This window comes from Branchiostoma floridae, chromosome 11, assembly GCF_000003815.2.
Source record: "Branchiostoma floridae strain S238N-H82 chromosome 11, Bfl_VNyyK, whole genome shotgun sequence".
Taxonomy (NCBI): domain Eukaryota; kingdom Metazoa; phylum Chordata; class Leptocardii; order Amphioxiformes; family Branchiostomatidae; genus Branchiostoma; species Branchiostoma floridae.
This window is the reverse complement of record NC_049989.1, coordinates 11,111,475-11,132,232: the sequence shown is the minus strand read 5'-3', so window position 1 is coordinate 11,132,232 and position 20,758 is coordinate 11,111,475. Positions and strand designations below refer to the sequence as shown.

General features: G+C 39.4%; 1 protein-coding gene across 2 annotated transcripts; it reads left to right on the top strand.

Annotated features, from left to right (window-relative positions):
- The first annotated feature begins 1,178 nt into the window (after positions 1 to 1,178).
- LOC118426057 (phosphatidylserine decarboxylase proenzyme, mitochondrial-like) lies at positions 1,179 to 20,712 on the top strand. Of its 2 annotated transcripts, XM_035835311.1 has the most exons (8): positions 1,179 to 1,260; positions 2,366 to 2,520; positions 3,110 to 3,321; positions 14,658 to 14,758; positions 15,822 to 15,957; positions 16,205 to 16,508; positions 17,257 to 17,417; positions 17,963 to 20,712. In XM_035835311.1, the coding sequence occupies exons 1-8, from the start codon at positions 1,235 to 1,237 to the stop codon at positions 18,272 to 18,274; spliced, it is 1,407 nt and encodes a 468-aa protein (XP_035691204.1). In that variant the 5' UTR covers positions 1,179 to 1,234; the 3' UTR covers positions 18,275 to 20,712. The 2 variants fall into 2 exon arrangements, with proteins under 2 accessions (XP_035691204.1, XP_035691205.1); XM_035835312.1 differs by lacking the exons at positions 1,179 to 1,260; positions 2,366 to 2,520; positions 3,110 to 3,321 and adding an exon at positions 8,541 to 8,709.
- The last annotated feature ends 46 nt before the right edge of the window (positions 20,713 to 20,758 follow it).

The window sequence follows — 20,758 nt, the reverse complement described above, 5'->3', positions numbered from 1 at the left end:
TCTTTGACTACGACGATCAAGGAGATTTTTTCAACCTCCTTATGACAATTAAGAACATGAGACGACTACGCCATTCCGCTTTGCATTTTGTTAAAAAAAAAAAAACACACACACCCAAAAAACAACGATACGATATTTAATATACCACTGAATTCATTAGGACTAAGGAGGATGTTGGTCTCCAAGACAGAGATCTCTTGTCTGTCATGCACAACAGAGTCATCTGGAGGGACTTCATAGCGTCACTTGATGGATGAACTGAACTGACTGGAAACTTAAAAAAAAAAATAATAATAATATAAGCTACGGCCGCGTGGCGCGTTGGTACACCCGATCCCTCGATCTCGGAAGTTAAGCAACGCGCGGTCCGGATAGTGCTTGGATGGGAGACCAACCAAGGACTGACGAGCCTCACGAAGCTTTCCACGAAATCGTCTTCCGGGAGGGACGTAAAACGGGGGTCCCGTTCTCGAGGAGGTGCCTCGACCACGTTAATCAGCCTCATTACTCATAATTTGGGTACCTACTGGCTGGCAAAATACACCTGGTGATTATTATTATTATTATTATTATTATTATTATTATAACGTTAGTAACGTTCTAACTTAACCGTTATAATCTAGCTCCCACCAACCCACCCAAATAAAATCCAGTTAACATAGCAAATAACGTTATACCGGCAGCTACATGTAGCTAGGAACGACATGCTTTGCTTATAGCAATTCAAGGAGGTTCAATTTCAACATTATATACTCGTGGTCATTGGGTAGACCGCGGAGATGTAAAATCAAGGGTAGAGTTGGGTATCTGGTTACTTTATCATCTACAATGAACAATTTACTAGGTATGCAAATTTATGCAATACAAGCAAACAAACAAGAAGAAGAAGAACTTCAAGAAGAATGGTAGATCGAGGACCCCCATCAATTAAGACATGCCTTGGTTGTTTTTGGATGTGATGTCGATCGGTATCCTTTTTAGAAAATTTATGCACTAAGCAAATAATGTAAGTCAAATATTATGTAATCTCCAAGTAGATACTAACTAAGTTTAGTGAAAAAAAGGCAAATCGTAAGGTTTTCCTATTTCCACCCCACCTCTGCTTTAGACTGCTGAATCACGTCATATTTGGCGCGTTCTCGAAGATGTATCTGATTGGTCAAAACTGACGGCCACTAGCCAATCACAATCAGATTTTCAACTTGAAAGGTCATGACCTCAGTTCTGATTCAAGATGGCGGCGTCCAGTCAAATCTTGAGGTGTGACTCTAAACTGATGGAATTTATGAATGTTTAGACGATAAATCACGATATTTACCCCGTGAATTGTAACATGATAGATTTGCTGTTTCAGTTCATGATAATTGCCAGATATAGATAAAAACATCGGTTTACAGCTTATGAATTATTCTTAAAGCAGTTGTGTCGTCTGAAGTTGTATAATTTTACCTTGCTCGACTAGTAGTAGTAGAGTAAAGACATTCTAGACATTCGCGTGTTTAAAGATTTTCACCTTGGCACGACATATTTTGTCTCGTGGAATTTGTTTATCATTGTTTGCAATGTCTGTGAGAGAACTATTTCAATTTCTGCAATTCAAGGGAAAATAGAATTGTCAAAACACATTAGACTTTAGGCCTTAAGTCAATATTTTTGGTTATCAGCAAGTAAAAAATTGGAGATTATGAAATTGGGACCAAATACAAGTGTGAAGACTTAAGAATGATTTTACATATGTGCACAATGAATGAGAATTAATCTAATCCAGACAGAATGTAACACATAGTTGTTATTCCTTTCGTCACAAATTGTGTATTTTCTCAAATTTTGTACATTGGTACCACATATATTGAAATGTTTTTACAGTGACCGCCTACAATGAAATCATAAAAGCATTACTATGTGCTTTGTATTGTAGATTTGTAATTCTACTGTAGCAACAGAAGCATTTCAACTGCAAACTTCAAACACTGAAAATCTCATTTTGGCTCCTACCTGAAATAAATCCACCATGAAAGGATTATAAGTATTTATATCAATTCTATTGATTGTTTTGTTTTCAAGCATAGGAATAGAGGGCCAGAATAATCTGATAATGTTTTTGTGATGCTGCCCTATATTGAAGTTCATGATGTACGAAAAACAGTACATGCATTTAAGTTCGCTGGGTTTACTTTTGCGGTAGCAGGAAAATGGGGTTTTCACGGTGGTTTTAAGTTCCAGGTAGCACCATAGACTATAATGGAAAAATGTTTGCGGTGAAGTGGCCACCGCAAAAACCGCAAATATAAAACCACTGCGAACATTTCTGCATTTACATTACCACCAAATTGAATGTTGACCTTTTATCTTGTCCTCTGTACAGAGTTATGTACAGGAGGATCCACAGTAACTACAGACAGAGCTGTAGGTTTTCCAGCCAGGTGGAATGCAGGTTCTGGTTATATCGTCAACAGTCACAGTTCCATTTCCAGCAGAATGCTCCAGCTCTGTTACAGTACCGACACTTCCATGACTCAGGTGGGTTTTTGATAGGTTTGGTTAACTCTTATATAATTATTAACTGTTATGAGGAATAATCGTTTTTGTGCAAAGTATTTGTATCTTTATGTTCATATGAATTGAATTTTTGCTGGCAATTAAACACTTAAAACTGCGTAAAACAGTCACGGGTGCAAAGCTAACTAGGCGGCAGAGAGCTCTGTCTGACAGTTTGGCCAAAGCTAGCCGGGCCTTGGCCTCTACCAGGCTTTGCGGATTGCTGGTCAAATAGTAGGAATTAGACAAATAAAGTCTATACATGTAGTACACTAGGGGTGTTGGCCAGCCATAGGACTCTGTACTCCACCCACGGATCCTATGGCTGCCCGACTCAAGCAACTGCATGGATATGATTTTCAGTCAGACATTTCAGGAAGAGACCACTACGTTTCGGCCAGCCATAGGATTCAGTACTGGACCCACAGATCCTATGGCTGACCGACTCTAGTACCATTGACTGTATTTGTCCAATTGCGACTACAAATGTAGTTGCATTTGACCAGGTAACTATGACTAAACTGCAGCCGAATGCCAGGTGTGAGGTTTCAATCATGTCCTATTCCCACAGGACCTAGGGGCTCCAGAAATGGCAGTCAACAGTCAGGGTCTAGATCCAAGGGTTTCCGGGGTTACCTGAGGTCGCTGAAGTGGTACCCCATCCCCCTGGCGGTGGGGTTTGCCTACATCTCCTACCAGCAGTACGGACACATCAGGAAGAGAGAGGACAGGAGGGTCGCTGCTGTACAGGACCCTACTGATCTACTACTACCTGACTGGACTGTAAGTTGATCACATATTTCCAAAAATAATTTCATCATGTCGGTAGATCATAGGACATAAGAGTTTTCTTTTACACAACCAGTTTTTCTCACCTGCTGACGTTTTTCTCACCTGCTTATCGATGCTATATGTAGTCGATGTTTGGAATAGTGTTCTCGCCGCTAAAGCACCACCTACATTGGCTACATATAGCGGCAAGAAGCAGAACTCTGGGTAGAAGCTCTGAAGAAGATGTCTGACAGACATCGAAACATCAGCAGGTGAGAAAAACTGGTTGTGTAAAAGAAAACTCTTATGTTCTTGATCAAATATTGGTTATACCTAGGGGTGGCTACCGGTACGGTGTACTGGTACAAAACCCCCTTTTCTTCTTGGACTGGTCCAGAAAAACTGGACCTGATAAAAATCAGTGGACCGGATCTTGGACCGATTAGAAAATAATAGATTATATCATCAGGCTTTTAGTAGTTTTACAAGTTTTGTGGCTTACTGCTCCAAAAAAATAACAAGAGCAAAGTAAAGGAGAGTTAATCATCATTTTTACCAAGTTTCTACAGTCAAAGTTGGTTGAAGTTTAATAGTGTTGTTTACATGAAGATAGGATTGTAAAATATCAGTGGAAGTCACAAAACAGAAGTGAAATAGACTATTGTTTCGTGTATCGTCCATTCACAAGTTTTCACAGACAATCAGGTCCAGGTCCAGACCTGGACCCATCTTCTTGACCTGGACCATACCTGTACCTGAATTTTCTGTACCGGTACCCACCCACCTACAAAATGGTTGGAGTTAGGGCCCCCTAGCAACTTACTTAAGAGTCATTGCACGAGAAAACCAGGCAGAGGCCGGAAGATGGGGGTCGGCCAAATCGGCTCATACTTTGTATGTGTGATAGGTATGTGGAACTATGAACAGCCATATAGTTAAAACCCTCCAGCTATTTTTCGTTATGGCGTTCTGGGGACCCCCTCAGAGACCCTCGAAAATCCAACAATTCATGGCTGAAAATTACTGAAATTGCGATGGCTATCCTGAAAAATTTACATAAGATACGAACCTACTTTTTATATTTCCATATAGCATAGGTCCTTAAGTTTTACAAACCAAAAGTTGAAGATGATACATGAAAGTTAAGAGGGTGTACAAGGGGGTTACCTGAACCACTGAAAGCAGATTTTTTATCACTGTAAATTTTAGTGATTTTTAAGGCCCATTATCTGCTATACCCAGTGGCTCTGGTGAATGATTTTACTGTTGCTGGAGAGAGGAACATCTACTTATTCAAAAACAATCATAACCTATTTGGGCCATACATAACGTAAGCCGTGAGAGGGGGGTCTTTATGGGGATTTTTCGAGATTTTGGCTATAAAAAATCAGGTGTTTATATTACACTTTGGTGGTAAGTCATGGCAAATGTTTGTGTAGTCGTTTGTAAATCATGCATGACTGTCATAGATACCGTGATTGATTGGTTATGTTATTTGGGGCTCCACATGGGGGTTATAGGGATACTTAAAAAGGAATTTTGCTGATTTTTCACATTCTTATTATTGCTTTCTATTGTGATTAAGCCGGTACCTTCCTAAATCACTTTGCATATACTTTACTTATACCTACTACGTGCCCAAGTGAAAAGGCTATGCATGGGGGTTACCAGGTGTCCACAAATGTGATATAATTTAATAAACAGAGCACATGGATGCATACCTACATTATAAATGTTGAAACAAGACCACGACAAAAGTAAACATGAATGCTATTTTGGGATTTTATCAATTTTGGTATGCCATAGTGTACAGTTTAGGTATACTGCTATAGACAAAGTGCCGTTCACCAATGGCGTGTTACTATTATGTTAGTATGCCTGGCTATGCATTTTTCACCATAAGGACAAAAAACAAAGCCTTGGGTAAAAAGTATGCTACAAAAGAATGAAAGGAACAAATTACAAAAAAACACAATTTGCACTCATACAGTCACGTGCCTAGGATTGCCCGTGCCTAGGATTGCCCGGCCTATGTCTGGCCTGAAAGCTGATGATAGTCAAGTGGCCCTGGTCGCTAGGTAGGGGAGCTGATGTGAAGCTGTTGTTCCAGCCCAGTGAGTGGCGCACAGATTACAATATTTTTCTAAACTTTCAGCAGCACAGAATCAGCACAGATGCTGTAGCCATTGACACGGTGGCAATATACTCGGGGAGATAGGAGAGGAAGACGAGTGGCAGGAACTGCAAGCACACTGAATACTAGCATTGACTACATACATCCTTTCATGTTTAAAGATATTAACTTTAGTGAACTTGCAACCAAAGGCCTCGAATTATCAAAGCTAAAGCAACTAAATCGTATATCAAACCATTTTCATCTGCCCAGTACAGGCTCCGTGACAAAAAAGGTCATTTTATACAGGCATTGGAGACTAAATCCTTGGTACATGTACATGTGCAAATTGATCTTTTTGTCATTTGTTAGAGTTTTCGTTGTGTTTGAGCAAAATTGAAATATAAAAAAGTTTTCAAGAGTTTTCTACTCAATTGCATTTGAAGTTTTAGGTCTGAACAGAATCTGTTAGCAATTACAGTTGATGGTTTAATCAGATAATGCTTTTTTTATCAATAGTCCAAAAAAATAAACTTTTCTTTTTTGTTAGAATGCATTTAAACATGCGTTTTATCTAATTTCTTGTGTTGTTGTATTTTGCAGATCGAATGATTCATTATGTGTTACTATGTGTAAAGGGTTGGAATTTGCTTTTGGCTTGACTATAGGCCATATCGCAGGTTGATTGGGATAACATCCGTGTGCACGTCAGTTATGGGCCATTTCCAATTAGAAAAAAATCAAACTATACTGTAAATCAAATAAAGCAGCTACAATATGAACAAATATTTACCATAGACTGTAAAAGGATAAGCAAATGTGTAACAATATATATCATATGCATAGAATACGAACGTCAATTTCAGTGACAAACAAGAATTAAGATGTGAAGGAACGAAAATCAAGAATCTGTTGTTTGGCATATCATACTCATTTTGTCATTTGTTCATCCTTCCTGACTACAATACCTCACCTGATTTTATAATGAATGCAACTTTTTTTTATTTATTTATTAAAGCTTCTGAGAAAAAAATCTGAAAGGTGACGGCAACAGGATTAGTGTATCCTTTTCAGGGCCGCCACCTCCAGGGTACAGTAAAAACGATGATACATGTATGACATTATTTGGCCATGTTATCCACATAGAAAAAAGCAACAGGATATTTTAGCGATGAATGAATAGTCAGACAAACTAACACGCCATTGGTGGACAGCACCTGTAATGTATTCCGTAATTGATAAAAAAAAGTACAATGCACATGTATCCATCCCAAAATAGTATCAATTTTTACTTTTGTCGTGGTCTTGTTTCAACATTTATAATGTAGGTATGCATCTATGTGCTCTGTTTATTAAATTGTATTACATTTGTGGACACCTGGTAACCCCCATGCAGAGCCTTTTCACTTGGGGACGACAAAGTAGGTATATGCAAAGTGATTTAGGAAGGTACCGGCTTAATCACAATAGAAAGCAATAATAAGAATGTGAAAAATCAGCAAAATTCCTTTTTAAGTATCCCTATAACCCCCATGTGGAGCCCCAAATAACATAACCAATCAATCACGGTATCTATGACAGTCATGCATGATTTACAAACGACTACACAAACATTTGCCATGACTTACCACCAAAGTGTAATATAAACACCTGATTTTTTATAGCCAAAATCTCGAAAAATCCCCATAAAGACCCCCCTCTCACGGCTTACGTTATGTATGGCCCAAATAGGTTATGATTGTTTTTGAATAAGTAGATGTTCCTCTCTCCAGCAACAGTAAAATCATTCACCAGAGCCACTGGGTATAGCAGATAATGGGCCTTAAAAATCACTAAAATTTACAGTGATAAAAAATCTGCTTTCAGTGGTTCAGGTAACCCCCTTGTACACCCTCTTAACTTTCATGTATCATCTTCAACTTTTGGTTTGTAAAACTTAAGGACCTATGCTATATGGAAATATAAAAAGTAGGTTCGTATCTTATGTAAATTTTTCAGGATAGCCATCGCAATTTCAGTAATTTTCAGCCATGAATTGTTGGATTTTCGAGGGTCTCTGAGGGGGTCCCCAGAACGCCATAACGAAAAATAGCTGGAGGGTTTTAACTATATGGCTGTTCATAGTTCCACATACCTATCACACATACAAAGTATGAGCCGATTTGGCCGACCCCCATCTTCCGGCCTCTGCCTGGTTTTGCCTGGTTTTCTCGTGCAATGACTCTTAATACTGCAGCATCACTTTTGGCTTTGTTGTCTCCTGTGCTGGACAAGCTATAGTCACGATGTTTGTGTATGAATCTATGATACCCTCTTTTGGTTTATTTGATCTTTTTGTTGTGACTTTTTGTATATGGGCAGGTCAATGTCAAAGGAAGCAATTGCCAGATATCTGAAGTCCCCTAGTGACTATCATCAAAACTGCAGTTTGAATCTTTCATTAGATTCACATATTCCTTATTTTTTTCTTTATGCTGTAGGTACGTTACATCTAATTTTGTGGTAATCTTGGGTTAGGGGAAAAACAGAGGGTTCACTGTGTTTCTTTTTTCTAAAGTTGAGGTTGAGACAAGGCAGAAGATGGAACAATTCATTTTTGCAGTGGTTTAAAGCTCACAATGAAAAAGTTACCATGAAAACACGCCGATCATACTACCACAAATTTGAATGCATTTACAGGAAACCTCCTTGTACAGCCTTCCAATCTGCATATTTGCCTAACTAGTTGCGTACTTCTGCCCAGTAACTGTTACGGTCCCACTTCTAAGAATAGACTCCATGCACCATTTCTGCCTAACTAAGCCAGTGCCTACACATTAGTGATGACCTCATCCAGTACCCCTAGACTTCCCCTCCTATCAAGTAAACACAGATGTTACATCATACACAAAAATCAGCTGACTCGAGCAGGGGCAGGAAGGGACTGTGATTTTCAGAACTGTTCATTCTTTTGTGTTTTGAGTCAGAGAAAGTAGATTTTGAGTCCATAAGTTGGTAGGGGCACCCACTGCGCTACAAGCTTTTAGTTGGTATCCTAAAGCCTATTTATGTAAGGAAAATGCCAGGAGTTTTTGGCCGCTACGTTGGGAAGACTTAAGTCACTGAGTGGCAAACTGTTGGGTAAGAGTACTAAGACTGGCAAGGCTGGGAGGTTGATCATGAGAACTGCTGCGGTTGGAAATGAACTTGTGTTGAGGAGGGGCCTTCTACGGCTGGGAAACTTTGGTGCACTGCGTGTTATCAGGAAGAAGAGAAATGGTATAAAGGGAAGGAAGCATTTCAAGAAGGTACATGTATAACTGATTATGTGTTCTGATGATATAATGAGTTGTAGAACTTTCAGGGGTCTCCCTACAGAGTGGAACAACGGCGCTGCGCCACTCCCGAAAATCCTGGCGCCACTCTCCCCCAATTTTCAACTCTATGGGTTTCTCTATGTCTTTTGAGGGCAACTAGGGGGAAAAACAACTGAATTCCCTGAAGTTTGAGTGAGAGAGGTCTCATATTTTGCAGAGAAATGGACACATTCACCCTTCCTTTGTGTCAGTGGGCTTGGGTTGGCAGCAAAAATCACACTCCTTTGTTTTTGTCCTATTGTTATGCGTGTAGACAATAGATGTTGGTGACTTTCGCATATGATAATCTCATTAAAAACCTGTTTTTCAAGACAAGGAAGACTGAGAAAAAACAGACAATAGACCTTGTTTATCTTTATGTTATGCTAGTAGTGTTGCCAAGCTTCTAAAAGGCTCCTATATGGTGATTTGCCATGATTTCTACCCAAAATGTATCCCTTGCCTTTCTTTCCCATCAAAAATTCTGGTTTTGTGACATTTCTGTTTGCAATTTTCACTCAGCAAGGTGGCCTAGTATGGTGGAAAACTTTACTGTATAAATGCGGGTGATAAGTTTTTATTTTGTTTGTTGTTGAAAAGAGCCTCCTACTAGTCCTAGATTAATTAACATGTCAAGTTGCATTTCCTTTTATATTTCAATAGATATAGCTTATAGTTTATATTGAAAATGTACTTAACTTGGACATATATTATACTTAAGTCAATTGGTCTGAATTTGAAAGATTTTAAAGCTTAAGTGTCAGGGGAAGGCTTCAAATTGTGATTCATTAAGGCAAAATGCAACAGCTTCTCCAGGAATCCTGCCTCTCCGAACCACTTCCCCCTCATAGCCACGCGTTATGTTGCATCGGCCGCAGCGCGGCCTCCAGCACCACTCCCCTAAAATTTTCTGGGGAGACCCCTGACTTTCTTGATGCGTTAATATATCAAAATCATATAATTCTACAGTAGGATCTAAAATTGTTGAGTCAAACCTGTACAAATGACCATCACTACAATTTAAGTTCCACCTGGCCAATATAGCCACTTTTTGTAGCCTTCACCGACGTCTCTGGGGCCTTGGCGAAAGTTGTTTTTTTGGGGGGTATACCGAGGGGCTTGTACCTCGGGCCCCAGTATTCCCAGATCGCAAATCAACGTCGGTGAAAGAGGCTGCACTTTTTGTAGATAATTTTTCCAATTGACACAAGCCTTAATTTACCTACTTATTGTAACCACCAGTTTATATAGACCAGACTCTTATCAGTCGCCTAGGTGGTCTTCTTGGGCAGTTTTTACAGGACGATAAGATCAAGAGTTTAGAAGTCAGAGTCTTATGGCTCTGTATGGGGTTTAACAAGGGTCAACTTCTGTGCTCTGCAAAACTTTGTTTGCAGTTTTTAAACGTTTTTAAAAGCTAGTCATTAAATGGCTCTTGCTGTTGTGAAACAATGACCTGTCACTCAAAGCTTATCTTCCCAATGTCACCTGATTTTTCATTTGCTTACCAGTCACCAATGGAGTTAATATTTGAGCACTTTTATACGTCACAAATAGTGAAAAATTAAATATATGTACCGGAAAATTCAAGGTTTTTATTTATTATATTCCATTCATACAAACAATTTGATATTCATTGCTACCCTGATTGAGTTGCCTTCAGCTCTTACTGTAAGGCCATACTGATTTAATGTCTTGGTTCACGGATTCGCTCGCTCCTATTTTAAAAAAAAAAAATAAAAAAATAAAAATTACCACTCAGCAAATTTTCACCATTAATGAAACCATTCACCAACTTTCTGGTGTAGCAAATTGGCCTTTATATCATAAGCTCCTTAAAGTGTGGGTACAGGTGCTGTTACTGTACAAAAATAGTGTTTTTGTACTTTTTTCAAGCTGAAAACTTTTTTCTTTATGTTTTGGATTAGCCGTAACCTTTACCCCAACCATTTTACAATTTTTATTTTTATTTTTATTTCGCCCTCTCGCTCCATATTTGTTATGAAAAAATCCGTGAACCAAGAAATTAAATTGATGTGGCCTAACGATAGCATTATCAAGCATTAATTCAATAGCATTATTTTCAATAGCTACATTAGCAACATATCTTTTTTTTTGCTGTTCCTTCATTGATTGCTGTACGTGTTAACTAAAACAGCTGAAAATGAGCAACCAAACATGTACATGTACTAGTAGTAGATGGGTCTTACAGCTTTGAAAACCTCCAATTGGCCAATGTATTGAAATGTATATTAAACAAAAAATAAAGAACTGCAAAAAATTTACAGACAATTAAAAATAATATATCCAACTGGTGAAAGGCTGCTAATTTTGATTCTATTGTTCTGTGTGTGATCCTATTATTATTAAATAGTGAACGTTTTAAATGATCCACTGTTACAAAGCAATTGACAATGGGTTTGAGGTTGCATGATAGATAAGCAGACAATGTCTATATGAACCAACCACCCTTGACCCCCTGTGCACATTGGCATGTATATGATGTATATACTTGTAATATGGGAAAAATTATGACAGTCCCTTGAGTGCTTGGAATGGTGGGAACACGGAAGAGTGGAAATTGATTCAGGAATTTTTTTTAGATATTGAGATTTTTTATAACAGATACATTGGTAAAACATTATAACCTACACAAAAAGGAATTCATTATTGAAGTTAAATTTGTTGTTCTAAAGCAAACTGTGAGACCTATTATACAGATTGAGCAGATGATAAGTGCTTTCTGCCTCTGCCTCCCCCCCGTGTAAGTCTCTTTGGTTCGACCCATTTTCCTTAATGGAAGCATCCGTCCTGCCGGCCCCCCGCCTCCGTGCCGGTGATGGTGACGATGTCGTCGGGAAAGCGAAATGAACGGTAGCTAACGATGGAAAGACGAGGGCGCGTGGGGAGATTTTGCTTGTGACAGCGGAGAGGAGTCGAGTGATGTTTGTTTCATGGCCCCTTGCACTGGGAAGACTACGGGTGGGTGGTTTGGTTTTCTGTAACCACACAGTGTCTGTCTATTGGTGACCTAAATCTCACACCCTTTGTTGCTCACGTTCACAATATGTATTATTTAATACTACAATCCTCACGGAAATATTGACATAATTGGTGCGGGTTTTATGCACGATTTTGCTAATTTTACAGCTGCTTGCATTCAGGCGTACTGTAGTTATTATCATTATGCATGAATATCCCCAAATGCTGACACCATTCAAAATGTCTGCTATTGTTGTATAGGCTCTGAATCTGAATATTTCAGCTATTGTAGGTTGGTGTCAAATTTTTTATCAACACGTTACTCTTGTTACAAATATCATATCATTTATTTCTGTTCTCCTCAAATTTCTAAATGTTTGTATTTCTGATTTAGACATTTGGGATAGATGGAATGGGTCCCATATGTATACTGAGGTCACATTTGACACTACCTATAGTAATACATTACATTGTAGGTTGCATGAATTGTTATTGAAAGGTCATGTAAATGCACACCTCTATCTTTGCTTGTAGGACAAAATGCACATTTAAATAATCATGTGCCTAGGGAAAATGATTCATCGCTATTTTATAGTATTATGGAAATATTTTATTCATTGTGTCTGGACTGAGAAATATCATTATGTTTTGTTCTGAATATTGTAAAGAATCTCTCCATTTTTTAGGATTTTTTTCTTGTTTATCAATGATAAGAAATATGCCTGGGGCATGTGTATAATAAACTGCACATAATCATTGTTTAGAATGCATAATATTGTAGGCAAATTCGTAGAGGTTACAGCAAGTTCAAGTATTGACAATCTGCATTGACTGGTGTGTTAATAATGGCCATTCTATGCCAAGAATAATATCATTCTCATTCGTTTGGGTATCCCTGGCCAAATCTTTGTACTGCTGACTTTAAAGACATTAATGATTAAGGAGGTTTTTTTACATGAAACAGGGCCTATACTCCTAGACAGATTTATATGTGGGCCCTGTTAAATTAGCTTGTGTTTACAATCACAATGACACACTCTTTGAAAATAAAAAAAATCATGGATCAGTAAATAATGGCTAGAATTAAACGTTGCTACGACATAATTTTGTGTTTGTTTTTGCATTTAACATAATAGTTGCATGAGACCGGTTTGATCAGTCCAGGTGTCTATTGTATCACCTGCATCAGTAATTGATGAGTATTGACTGGTATTGATCAGTAAAGGACAATGGAGTAGGTGTCATTGTTGCATGTTGTTTTTACGTGATGAACGAAGATGGTATTTTTTTTATAGCTTGCCAGTGAGAGTTTGCAAGTTGTTTTTAATTCTACTTTCATGCAAGTTATTATAGTTACTAGTGTTAGCAGGCAGAAGCCTTGCTTCGTTTCCGTTTACCATACCACTGTTGATTATTAGATTTGAAGAAGCACTTCAAAACAGGAAATCTAATCAGCTTTAAGCCCTACACACATCACATCTCTTGTTATGGCGTTTGGATGTCACTACATGTAGTAACTGCATTTGTGCAACACTGGTAGTAATGATATACATTGTAGTATAAGATGACTCTTGTTCATGCTGTTTATCTGGTGTTTTTGGTGGGTTTACGGAAAAGGCTGGGCTGTCTACCTGGGCTGTCTACCTGGGCTGTCTACCTGGGCTGGCTATCACGTCAGGCTACTTGGACCTACGAAAGCCCATTGGGACAAAAGCTGTTTTAGCAGTAGGGGCTGTTTGTGCTCAGCGAAGGATCTGTGTGTTATTATGTGACGAGCTGTGTGAAGTGGCAGTGTGTGAAGGAGCTGTTTGAATCAGTTTGGGTTTGAATCAGTTGATATGACACCAATCTTGTGCACTTGGGAAGGGCTCTTAACACGACTTTCCTCCCTTCACTAGGGTAGAGAAAAGAGTACCTAGCTTCGGTAAGGGCCCTCCCTCAGATAGGGCAAAGAACCCACCACACTTACGGAAAAGACTAGGAGTCCTTCCTTCCCAGTGTAAGTGGTTCAAAACCTTAAGTCCTATGGCCACACCTGGGGTAATTGCTGTCGTATTGAGGTCACCTGAGTTAGCACCAAATGGCAGCAGTTCCAGACCCTTGCACTTTTAGCAACGCTTATTTTAAGCTCCTCACAATTCAATTGTTGATCCTAATGTATGGCGCAGAAGCCTGGACCCTGACAGCCACTAAAGAACGGCTCCTGGCCGCCTTTGACCAACTAGCCACCAGTCTTAAGACTAATCCAATCAGCCCGATAAGTCGTGTTAATAGCCCTTCCCAAGGGTACAAGATCGGTGGCATATCAACTGATTTGAACCCAGAACCTCTTGGTTATGTAACACACACAATAGCTTCACACATAGCTTCTTCATTGAGCACAAACTGCTACCCCTACTGCTAAAACAGCTCTACTGCTAAAACAGCTTTTGTCCCAATGGGCTTTCGTAGGTCCAAGTAGCCTGACGTGATAGCCAGCCCATGTAGACAGCCCAGGTAGACAGCCCAGGTAGACAGCCCAGCCTTTTCCGTAAACCGGTCTTTGGTGTGTCTTTGTCTGTCTGTCTGTCTGTGGATTCATAACTTTAGAACTTTTGGTTGGATTTGTATAGGTCTTTGAAAGACAAAGGTCTTTTCAAAGTTCAAGTTTGGGCCTTCTGGCAGTTATCCTTGGTACTGCAGCAGAGAGAGGAGAAGCCTGCCATCTCTGGCTGCATTGTTTGATGTTTTTTGTTTGATTTTGTTTTTAATTGGGTTTTTCAAATAAACAAAAACAAAGAATGTATGTTGGGAAACCATCCATCAAAGTAACAACAAAAATAATGGAAATGATTTTAATTTAACCATATCCATAACAATACTGAATTTATATTCAGAAAAGAGTATAATAGCATTGTTGATGTTTGTAAATGTTGCAGGTGCAAATCTACAGGAAGCTCCCCCTCCGCCTCTTGTCCCGGCTGTGGGGCCACATCCACAAGGCACAGCTCCCTGTTTGGATGAGAGGGCCCCTCCTCAGGTAAGCCAAGGGCACAACCCGCCGTACGTGCAAATACGTGCTGTTACGTGTCAGAACATGGGCAATCTTTGGGATCCGTAAGTGGTAAGTGCCGCCTCTGTACAAACTTGTAGGGAATCCGACGGATTTTGGAGCAAACAGACACGCCATATAACTTTACGTGCAGGCAAAACTTTGTGTGCCATCGGGCTGTGGATTCGCCCCCAGTACGTGCCAGTACGGGCGACACGCTTGTCCTGTACAGCCTGAACGTTGAAATATGTGGCGGACGTGGCCCTTCAAAAAAAAGTACGGACAAATTGCACGAACGGTGGGTTGTGCCCTTAGCTACATAGCTAACATGCTACAGTTCAAACCTAAGTTCAAGAGATATGATGATATATGAAATGATATGATATGACCAGTGCAATGGCCAAGTGTGTAGAGTGTTCATCTTGTATAGTCGGTAGGTCATGAGTTTCGTCCTTGACCAAGTCATACCAAAGACTTTAAAAAGGTACAAGCTGCTTTCTCTGCTTAGCACTCATTTGTGAACACACACCACTACCAGTAGACCAGCCCCCTGCTGTAGTGATTGTGCAACACTGTGTGGCCTATAGGGATATGGAGACAGAGATGGGTTAATAGCCCAAAGCAACATTTGGTGCTGGAGGGAATTTTAACTTTAAATGATATGATATGATCTTCAAATCTTCATTTGTCAAATCAACATTGCAGAGCTACCCATGACTAGAAACACCTCTGAATATCGTTGATCTTTCAGAAATGAGTAAAATCACATTACATAATAACTACACAGTAGGTAAGACATGAACAGTACATAAAGAGAAGAAAAAATCATCAGTCAATGATTTAATGTTTTATAGTCTGATGGTATGGTGTAGGAAGGAATTGTAGTTTAGAGGTCCTTGCTTTTGGGACAGAGATGCTACCTGAGCTTCGTAGTGACCTCCCAGTGATATGATATGATATGAGATATAAAATGACAAGATATGATGTGACATGATGTAACTTTACTTCAGGTTGGTAGAATGTTCCATTTTATGATTTTGTTTGCCTGTAGGCTATACATCTGGTTGTTTGACTGTAATCTCCAAGAGGCGGCTATAGAGGACCTGTCATACTACAGCAATCTGAACGAGTTCTTCCGCAGGCAGCTCAAACCCTCCGTCCGAACCATCGACCAACAACACAGTCTGGTCAGTACGTCATAGCTCATGACACCATCCCATCTACATTTTATTTCTAATCTTATCCGTTTTTATTTTCCTAAAATAAATTTACAATGTGAAAGTGCTAGTGTTAGATAAAACAGGTATTTGAACACCTTTACAATTTTGCCTTCCATACGTTTAAGACAATTGTTGCTGAGAGCCAACACAGACAGTTGGCTCTTGACTAAAAAAGGTTGAATCTGACCAAGAAACTTCTTCCCAACACCCCCAGGTGAGCCCCGCAGATGGTACAGTCCTACACTTTGGCAAGGTGGAACACAACATGTTGGAGCAAGTAAAGGGGGTGACCTACTCCCTCCAGACATTCCTGGGACGCACCAACAACAACTGGTGGCTGTCCAAGCAGACGCTGAACAACAGCAAACCTGCCGACGATGAGAACTACCAGCAGATGTTACTGGAGAACCCTGAGGAGAACGAGCTGTACCACTGTACGGTGTACCTGGCGCCGGGAGACTACCACAGGTTCCACTCCCCTGCAGAGTGGGAGGTACTCCACAGGAGGCACTTTCCTGGTCAGTCAGAGGAAAACTCTGTTTTTGTCTAATATATTTGAAGTACTGTAAATGCATTTAAATTCGCGGTGATTTAATTTTGCGGTAGCGGGGAAAAAAGGAATTTTCGCGATGGTTTTAAGTTCGCGGTAGCATCAGGCACTGTACTGTCTTACTGCCATGGAAAAATGTTCGCTGTGGTTTTAAGTTCGCGGTGAAGCAGCCACCGCAAAAACCGCGAACATTAAACCAACGTGAAAGTTTTTGCATTTACAGTACTAACACTAGTTATTCTATATAAGAATTACATGGCCATTTTTGTTGAAAAAAATCCCTTACTAGTACATTAGTTACTGCTTACCGGGGGTGGTTGTGGGAGCGAGCACTTTACAGCTGAACAGACTGCCTGTTGTGTTTGTTGTACCTGTTGTGAGCCAGTGCTTGGGTGCTGGCAAGGGGCAGGCCAGTGCACTTTTTCCTTACATTACTAGACTAGTAACTATTTTTTGTGTGGAATGGGAAGGGTTGCAAACAGGACTCTAGCTTCAATTTTTTTTATCCCACTCATTGTTTCTGAGCGTGTTGCAAAATCCGTCATTTTATGCTTGCAAATGTCATTTTTGTACAAATGGAGGTTTTTTTCTGCCCCAATTAGCAAATTCCCATCCCTAGTGGGAAGGGTTTTGTTTTGACAGCACTGGTTGCGAAGCACCATGGGTAAGTGAGTGAAGTCTGCCTTCTCTAACCTTGTTGCTCTGTTTCCCCTCAGGTGAGCTGTTCTCGGTGAACCCCGGACTGGTCAGGTGTATCCAGGGTCTGTTTAACTATAACGAGCGGGTGGTGATGTCAGGAAGGTGGGACCAGGGTTTCTTCTCCATGTCAGCTGTAGGGGCCACCAATGTGGGCTCCATCAGGATGTACATGGACAGTGTGAGTAAAATAATAAGCTCATTTATTTGTTTATTCAGTTTTTTTTTACCACCTTTGTGGAAGGATTGACATACACATGTAACAGGTGACTATCACCTTCTCTATATGTCCCTGCCAAGTGTCAGCTCATTTGGCCTGAAAATGAAAAAGTTGAATCCATTTGAAGATTTGGCTGGAGAAGAAGAGATGCGACGAAAAACATTCTATTGCAATCCATACTGTAGTATGGATTGAAATATAATAATGAATATGCAACAATATCTTTACTAGTAATTTCTAATACCTAAATGACTTACTCTTAAGATTAAAGGAAACCTAAATGACTTACTCTTAAGATTAAAGGAAAAGTGGCATTTATTAAAGTGCAAAGTCTAAGTATACCTAACTTCTTGATTGATGATGATCATTGTTTTAGAGAAAAGAAATAGATCTGGAACAGTGATGTGACAGAAAACTGTGCATTAACGTTAATGTAATGTTGGGAAACATACTATCATCATGAACTGTGTTAATTACTCACTTGAAATGTTATTTTTTTGTTTCAGGAGCTGCACACCAACTTGCCAGGAAAGTGGAAAGGTGGTCTCTTCTACGACCGGGTTTTCTTCAACGAGACGCAGGGTACCGGGGTGGCTGTTAAGAAGGGGGAAATCTTCGGCGAGTTCAATCTCGGGTCTTCCATTGTTATAATCTTTGAAGCCCCAAGGACATTCTCCTTCAAGGTCAAAGCCGGACAGAAGATACGATTCGGGGAAGCGTTGGGATGTTTTGTGGAAATGGACCAAACGAAAGGAGAGGACAATGAAGTGACAGAGACACCAGAAGCTGTGGATAATGTCAAGCATAAAGAAGAATGACACCACTGTGCAATATCATACTTTTTATTGTGATCCAGGGGAAGGAGGGGGTGGTATAAGTGGGGAGGGGGGCAGGGCAGTTGAAATATCTCAATAAGCTGCTACAAGGTTTGAACTGTGCATGTGTAAGGTCAAAGGTGATGTCCCCTAGTGTGTAAACAGTTCTTGTCTAGAGGTGTTTTAGGGGCCTTCAACTTTGCCATTTTACCCACAATACATCACACTGCATGTGCAGCTCAAACCTTGAACAGGCTTATAGCAACATACTTCTCCAACCAAACCTTGTTTTAGAACCAACATTTCATCATATCTGTTTGCTTTTATGACTGATATAACAAACCAGCTTTGTGCATTATGTTTGATTCACTCATATCAAAGTAAACACCAAGATGGAAATGAGCACACTATATCAGAAGGCATCCACACGTTTTTGTCCAAGAAAATAACAAAAGCAAAGTAGAGTAGAGTTTACAGTTATTTCTACATATACACATACAGAGGCAGTTAGCCTTGTAATTTTTAAACTCTGGTGGGAGTCGGATACTCCACCAAACAGATTCCTTTGTAACAAAATAGACCATTGTTTTGAGTATCACCCATTCACAAGTTTTCACAGACAATCAGGTCCAGGTTCAGGTTCGGACCAAGATCTGATCCTATAGAGTAATAGACCTGTACCTGAATTTTCAGTATGGTACCCAGCCCTAGTCAAAACAACTATATGGAAGACAAGTATATGACCAATTTTTACTTAGAGTTGCTTTAATTTTATCAGATCAGTTATCCAACATTCCTTCTCAAATCAGACATTGTATCAAAGTGTAAAAATGCATGAAGAAATGTCACCATCTTCAAATTCAATCCATTTTGAAGGGTTTTATAATCGAACGGATTTTGTCTAGTAGACAGTGTCCAGAAAACATTTTGAACACTTCTTGGACAAAGAATAAAAGAGTTTATTAACTCTTAAAAGGATGCACAAATGTCAATACCTGTATATTATTGAAAAAAAGTTTTGGGAAAATGTTTGGCTTTTTTTAAGAAGAAAAGTGACTCAGGTAGACATACCAACTTTTGACGATTACTGATAATCTTAGGCTAAGCTTGACCAAGCAAATAAAAAATAAAAACTTGAATTATCAAGGCACTAGCACTTCAGAATTTCAACCTCATCATTAATGGTAAATATTTTCTCATGCATGACATAATTAGAATACAACCAAGTGCTTCTTTACCTGCCAACATTTTGTTAGTCAATCTACTGTGTACCTTCCTGTGGGATGTGCTGTAGCGCCATCTAGTGGGGAGAAGTAGTTCCTGCATGCATATAATTTAAACCCAAAAGTTGGCAATTTCCGTGACCCCTTCATTATGACACCACAAATTGATTATGTATTTTCTATACATTCTAATGCACTGCAGAATTTTTTCAACCAATTTAAAACACTGTCAAAACCTCATTTGCCAGTTTCCCTACTGTGAAATTTTATTTGAAAAACTCTTTAAAATGATAGCAGATATTTAGATGGACTGCTGAAATGCTGGGAGGTAAGACCTTGGTTGTGTCCTCAAAAGAAAACTCCAGTATCCTACAAGTGTATGTTGCCTTCCATGCCGCATGCTGCATTGTGCAATGTACTGTGTCAAAGAAATCTTGAGTCTGTTGCCAAATTATACATTCATCAACTATTCACAACTATCTGACCAGTTATATTTCTGTATGGCCGAATTCTGATGATCTCCAAGCAGATGTATGGATCAGTCTGTGTTTCTTGCAAGTTTTTGCCAGTGAAGAGGTTTAAAAAGTTGCTTTCATGTTGGTTTTCAAGTTCAGTACAGTTGTCTGAGGACCACAAGTTGTGAGATGGTCTATCCAGGAAGCAAATGTCTTCCATGGCAATGAAACATATACACCATACTACAGTACATCTAATTCACCTAGATGTACCATTGCAGCCAGTACTAGGTACCCAATCAGAGTAATAAGGATGTTTATCTTTATGTGTTATTATTTTTTGTTGGATACATGTAAACTGTAACGTTAAGTGTAGTGTGTTGCTACAACAAAACATATCAAAAGCATTTCTGCAATTGCCTTGAGTGGTCACTATAGCCAGGTTTGACTGTACTCTGAAATTGCTCAACAGCATATAACCTTGTTATAGAATTTTCTTGAATATTAAATTGTTCTTTGCATTTCTTAATGATACAGGTTTTCACTCTGCAATGCACTAAGAAAGCCCATTTTTATAGCTCTCATATGTCCCATTCCTATTGTCAATAAATTTCCTACTTAAGTGGTTTGTGTAAGCCATTGCACTTCAAGCTTGCTTTGTTTCTCTCAAATAGTGCTGACAAAAGTAAGGATTTGTACATACTTAGATGAGGCACCTGTTCACAACTGTGCACAAAAATAAAAGCCAAAATATTTGATCAAACAGGTTTGTGTTTTTGCTTGTGGTGACTAATTTTTTCTTACCAGAC